Raw genomic sequence first — 6,932 nt, 5'->3', positions numbered from 1 at the left:
AACTGTATTAGTTTTGCCAAATATCAAAATGAATCCGCCACAGGTTTCTGTGCCGAGAAGTTGTATGTTTCTGGTTTTGTTTTAGCAGCCGGAGATTACTTGGGTATTTAATCACTTCTCTGGCTTGTGTATTTCAGACTTACTTTTCATACATTTCTCTGAACACAGCTCAAGGGACAGCTCCACTGTGATTCTATTTGATTCTATTTCCTGTATCTGGAGCTTCCAAATGCACCATGACTTCTCAGCATCTGCTTTTCCAAGTTTCGATCATTTTTTTTTTTTTCATAGCTTATATGTAGAATTGTATCCATTTTCATCTGTAGATTCTTTTATCCTATTTCCTCTATAAATATCTGTTGATAAGTATGGTCTTCAATTGGACCTTGTATGTATGCATACTGGGGTAACAATTCAAGTTTAGGGATAAATTAAGGGCAATCTTTTTATAGTATTTATAGTATTTTGGTTTTATATTATTTTACTTTTTGTATGTTCTGATTTACTGTAGTTTTTATGTATACAGCTTTGATCATTTCTGGACTACCCAATAGATTCAGCTGGTCCTTTAGACACTTCAAATCAAATATATTAATTTTTTCTTGAAAGGAATGTGACATATGGTATTTCAAGGTATAAAAATAGCCATTATGAATGTCCTTGGACAACACAAAGAGAACAAAAATAAAAGCAAGAGAAGTAGCTCAGAAAGGTCTGTATCTTTAATTATATATATTATCTCTCTATTCATCATCTATCTACTTTTTATCATTTCAGAGTGTGTTTGAAATCACATTAAATCAAATAGTCTAATTCAATCAAATTGGTCAAATTCAACCAAAATAGTTAAAGTGAAGATTGATTCCACTTGGCCCCAGAAAAACAATATTAACAAAACTCTATGAATGATAATCATAGATAAATGTATGAGATTTCATTTCTAATATATCATTCTTTACTATAACATTCTTTAAAACATCCAAAACAAATGCAAGTAATTAGTGGCAAATAATAGTAATAGCTAACACTTATCTTTGCACTTGCCCTATGTTATGAAACATTCTAATTACTTTCACAGAGTAATTCACTCAGTTTTTCTAACAACTATATGAGGTTCTACCTTCAACGTATATTACTTTTATACCCATTTCATAGATGATGAAACTAAGATGCAGAGTGATTAATTAACAACCTATTCAAGCTCTCAAAGCTAGTATGTGGTACCAGTGAAATATGGACCTCACCCTCTTCTCTAGATCTTATGTTTTTAACTACTGTATTTTATAACTTTCAGTTGTTACTAATGCCTATAACATTATAATAATAATATATAATAATTTTAAAACATATTAAAAATAAAATTGATGCTCATAAACAACAAAATAAATTTTCAAGAAAGCAAATAACAATAAAATTAATGCTCAAATATATTTTGATGGCGTAAACATCATATTTCCTTTCTATTATTTATCTATCTGTTCAAGTCTATACAGGTAGTTATTGATATCGTAATTGAATACATATAAATGTAATAAACAGGTACATGGGAAGAAGAACTGGGATAAACAGAAAATATCAGTATGGAAATAAATTAGTATTATGTTAATTTTAGGATCCAGAACATTACAGTGACTATCAAATTAAGAGATTTTAATGATCAATCAATTCTTTGGATCGAGCATTAACTTGCAGATGCATAAAATACCTTCTGAAGGCAGAGAAGTTTCTTAATTGCAATCTTCATATCCTTGTTTCTCAAGCTGTAAATGATAGGATTGAAAAAGGGAGCAAGAACTGCAAACATCAGTGCAATGATTGTGTCCAAAATTGGTGGGAAAGTGGCACAGAAACGCAGGTACATGAGGCATACACTGCCATAGAACATCAGAAAGACACCAAGATGAGATGCACAGGTAGAAAAGGCCTTCTGACGGCCTTCAGCAGAGGGAATTCTTAGGATCACAGTGATGATTCTGATATATGAGAGGGCAATTATCAAGACAGAGAAGATGATAGCAATAGCATGGATCACATCCTCAATCAAAATCATGGATGTGTCTGTACATGCCAAGCGTAGCACAGGTTCAAAGTCACAGAAGATCTGGTGGATTTTGTTTGGCCCACAGAAGGGCAGTGTGGAAATCCATACAATCTCTGGGAGCAACACAAGAAAACCAAAGATACAGGAGCCTATAGAGAGCTGAGTGCACAGCCGGGGTGTCATAATGGTTGGGTAGCGGAGAGGATTACAGATGGCAACATACCTGTCAATGGCCATGGTAGTCAACAAAATCCCTTCTGAATTGCCCAGTGAGTGGAAGAAGTACATCTGCAAGAGGCAACCAATTATGGAGATGGTCCTCTTCTTACTGACAAGATTGGAGAGCATTTTGGGAATAGTGGCTGTGGTGTACCAGATCTCCAAAAATGAGAATATGCTGATGAAATTATACATGGGATTGTGCAGATGAGTATCCATCCTGACTGCAAAAAACACAATGAGATTCCCAATAATGATGAATATGTAGATGATTAACAAAGGAATAAAGAAGAGGAGGTTACCATCTTCAAACTCAGGAAGTCCAGAAAAGAAAAATTCTGTCACCATAGACGTTTGGTTACTTCTCACCATGGTCTCAGCAGCCTTAATTGTTATACGTAAAAAGACACAACTCACTCCCTAGATGAAGTGTGAAGGATCAGGTCAATTACCTTATACGAGTACAAAGAACAACACTTGAGGTAAATTATTTACTTCTATCATTCTTTGATTCATTAAACAAATATTCATTTAGGGCCTATTATGTGCCTCGGGCTTTCCAGGTGATACAGTGATAAAGAACCCTTCTGCCAATGCAGGAAATTCAAGAGAGGTGGGTTTGATCCTGGATTGAGAGGATCCCCCGGAGCAGGAAATGGCAACCCACTCCAGTAGTCTTGCCTGGAGAATTCCATGAACAGAGGAGCCTGGTGGGCTACAGTCCATGGGGTCACAAAGAGCTGGACACCACTGAGCACACACACACACGTGCCAAACACAAAGGTAGGTTTATTGAGTTCAGTAGTGAAGAAAATAGTCTCTACTTTCATGAACCTTATATACTAATTAAGGAGACAGATAATAAGCAAATAAAGTATTAATAATGTCATGTTTATGAGCCATAGTAACTACAATAAAGTAGAATATTAGGGGTACTATTAATAATCACATTTTTATAAGAACTCACAAAATCACTACCAATCACATGCTAAATTCTCTAATAACTCTTGGCTATAGATTAGAAAAATCAAAACTTTTAGTTCGTACAATGATGTAATCATAATAAAGTTACATTTTGCATTTTCTGGAACATCCCCAGTTTCCAATATTATGCTTCTTTATCAGGCCACAGAGCTGCTTTGAGTGTAGCTAGAGAAGAGAATAAGGCTTTAAGACACACATATCGATATAGAGATTTGGTAGGAAACTCCAGCAGCAGCAAAAGTAAATCTAGTAGAAATTGGCCACCACAGAATGAAAGGACTGGTGAAAAATTCAGCACTAGAGCATTTTGTAAGTATGAAGGAGGCCCAGTAAGTGAACTGTGGGCTCTCTCTTGGGAATCTGGTTCTTGAAATCTTTTTAATCAGACTCCTAAAACATCAATCTGTTAGAGATATTGAAAAGAAGAGATTCTGAATGAATAACTGTTTCCCTATTCAGTTTTCTCAGTTGAATTTCAAAAAAAGGTGATTTTCTTAGAATTGGCACTTTAAAGTTAGTAGATTTGGAGAAAGTGGCTGAAATTCTTCAAGGAAAAAACTCAAAGATAATGACATACATTGCTTAGCTTTTGGATTTAGGGGTTTAAGATGGATGTATAAGAATGTGAAGACAATAAGATATTGATAATTATGTGGAAATGGAGGCCTAGAAACTGATACTCCCATGAAATTCAAGAGAAATTATAACAGAAATAATAATGAGATAAAAGGTCATATTCTTAAAGACAGATATATTAGAGTTTAAAATATGTAGGGCAGAATAATTACTATATGTCAAAAGTCCTAGAATGGGAGAAAATCAATCATATAAATTCATGGTAAAAGTTTATGAGAAAAGTTGTTAACTGAGTCATTCCTGTGAACTTTAATGTCTTTGCATGGCACAACTAAGATTGAAGGTATTAAAGTATGTGCCAAAGAAAATAATTTTTAGGTAACAGCAATGTAAGGAAAAGGAGAATAGCAATAAAACATTTTCCCTGGAACTTTTCTCAGCCTAGAAACACAAGGGAAGTGGGAAGAGTTGGCAACTTTCATCTGAAAATGGTATTGTTTTTAGAAAAGAGATTCACTTCAGTTAAGCAAGAAGGTAAATAGACATTATGGACACAGAGAAGACTATTTGCCAAGGGAAAAATGCTGCTGGGTATTCATAGGAAAGAATAGGAAGGAATGGTATTAGTTGGGATTAGTAGGAACAAGGCTATATTAGGAAAGTCTTGGAGAAATCCACAAAAGAAGGAAAGAAACAGGATTGACTTCAAATTCACAGACATGTTAGGCTATCCCAACACCCAAAGGGAAAGAATCAGAAAGGAAAGAATTACACTTTTAAATAAAGGAAGCGGATTTAAGAGTTTAATGCACAGGAATAAAATAATAAGAGAGTGGAAGATCCTTTTTGCTCTACCCTCCACCTCAAAAATACATGGACAGTGAAGAAACTGGCTCCTGACGAAAAACCTGTATGAGTTTTCGGATGTTTCCCGGCAGACTCTCCAGGGGATAGATGCTCTTTCCACTCCTAATTTGTGCACAGCCAGGTCATCACAGTCTCTGAAGGGAGTTGCAGTAAAGACCCAGTCTCCCCTGGTCATTCATGCTTTTTGAACATTTACATTCACCCGGCATTTTCATTCCTAAGTCCCTTTAGCTGAAGCCTCGGACCAAAGTACCAAAGTCATCCTCAGGTATCTCTACTGAGGCCTCCTTATGGGAGGAAAAGGAAAAACCTTTGAGATACTTTTCTCCTCTCTGACTTAGCTCACTCTGTGACTTCCCCTCTATTTCAATGTCTATAAAATGTTACAGTCGTCTGCTCAGAGCCCCCTCAACACTGAAATGACCTCAGTGTTGATACTGCTTATGCTTGACTGATGCTCAGTTTTATAGGAAATATGAAACGGGGTTGGGATGGGGGGAATTGGTCCTTTCTCCAGTCACACTTTCTCGGTAAGTGATTCAAAGCTTCACTTTTACTCTCACTTGTTTCAGTTGTTGCTTTAACCCACCGTTTGGACACCTGGCAATTCAATGCTCTTAGATCAGCTGAACTCAGGAAGAGATTAAGGGAAGGAGCAAAGAAGAGTTACATGAGCTCCGTTTACAAATAAGTAGAGAAATGACTACTGCTAATTCCTTAGAACTGAGACATTTTCGACCTCTAAAGCAGTCACAGCTGCTGGCTTCTTGGGTTTCTAGCATCTCTATTTATTTCCTCTAAGTGACTAGTAGTAATCCTTTCAATAGAAAGTGAAAGTGAAGTCCCTCAGTCGTGTCCGACTCTTTGCGACCCCATGGACTGTAGCCCACTAGGCTTCTCTGTTCATGGGATTTTCCAGGCAAGAGTACTGGAGTGGATTGCCATTTCCTTCTCCAGGGGATCTTCCTGACCCAGGGATCGAACCCAGGTATCCCTCATTGTAGACAGACGCTTTACTGTCTGAGCCACCAGGGAAGTCAATAGAATCCAGGTGCTTATATTTTAGCAAAATCAATATTGTCCTCTACAGAGCTTCATATGAAATTTATCTATTGGAGACTGGGAGAAGAGAAATGAGCTGACCCAACCCCATTGGAGAAAGGAAGATGTGCATTAAAAAACTGATCTGGAGTTAGAGACTAGTCAATTTGAGTCAATACTCTGGGATATGATTTTCAGTAATAGGCTACTGATCCTACCTAATCTCTCTTTATTCATGTTCTCATTTGGTTTATATTCATTTCATTGGGAACAGAAACCAGTATGTAAAATGACTTACTTTTGGACCAGAGTTAACTTACAGAAACTCTGAAGGTGTGAAAACAGAGAAATATAATAATTAGGGAAAAGGTGTTAATTATTCAACCCATCATGCCTCAGATAAAACATAACATTATCACTGATTTTAAATCTATCGCCTCCCATCTGATCCTAATTCCATTCATGCAATCTCAAATATGTCCCCAAATATTGGTATTTAAGTTAACAGAAGAAGCACTAGCTAAGTGTCCTTTTTTTCTACTTGGGAATAAATTTACTTTCTCATTAACATTGGACCAATCTCATCTTGGACCCATGTGCATTTTCCTCTTACCTCTGGCAGAAACAAGGAGGTCCCTTCCCTTCCTACATTTAAGCAGTTCAGGTCCCTTCAGTTCCTCAGGTAGGTCTGTTATACCTGTCTAAAATCTTCTTGGGGATATTTCTCTACCAAAATATTTCCCCTGATGCCTGAAGAAAAACAGCAGTTCTATTTCCCCATGGGTTAATTAGCAGAACCCTTCTCCTCTGGTCTTTTCTCATTAGTTCTCCTTTATGTTAAGAACTCCAAGAGTCTTCTTCCTTAACTATGATCACTTTTGATAGCTATGCTCAGAATCAATACACATGAATACCATTATTCTGAAGAACTGCTTTCAACAGAATTGGGGTCTGTTTTTTTGTGATGTGTTTTGTTGTTGTTTTGTTTTTGTTTTTAACTATTCTCTGAAAGGATAGTGGCCTTTCTCAAGGCCTGTTAAATTTCCCTGAGGAAGATACAATATCATTTGCAATAGCATTGTTAATTGTAGCACACTATGCCATGATAAACTTGTTTACTTTGCTGAAGATACTCCTCTACTCAAGCTCTAAATATAGACCACTGCCTTTCAGTTTGAGCCCACACATACAGGATTAGTTCCAG

General features: G+C 36.5%; 1 protein-coding gene across 1 annotated transcript; it reads right to left on the bottom strand.

The window, feature by feature from the left end:
* Positions 1-1,553: 1,553 nt before the first annotated feature.
* LOC129655958 (olfactory receptor 6K3-like) lies at positions 1,554-2,632 on the bottom strand. The gene has a single exon (XM_055586756.1). The coding sequence runs from the start codon at positions 2,630-2,632 to the stop codon at positions 1,682-1,684; it is 951 nt and encodes a 316-aa protein (XP_055442731.1). The 3' UTR covers positions 1,554-1,681.
* Positions 2,633-6,932: the final 4,300 nt, after the last annotated feature.

The sequence above is a fragment of the Bubalus kerabau genome, chromosome 6 (genome assembly GCF_029407905.1).
Source record: "Bubalus kerabau isolate K-KA32 ecotype Philippines breed swamp buffalo chromosome 6, PCC_UOA_SB_1v2, whole genome shotgun sequence".
Taxonomy (NCBI): Eukaryota; Metazoa; Chordata; class Mammalia; order Artiodactyla; family Bovidae; genus Bubalus; species Bubalus kerabau.
This window is presented reverse-complemented; position numbering and strand designations above follow the sequence as displayed.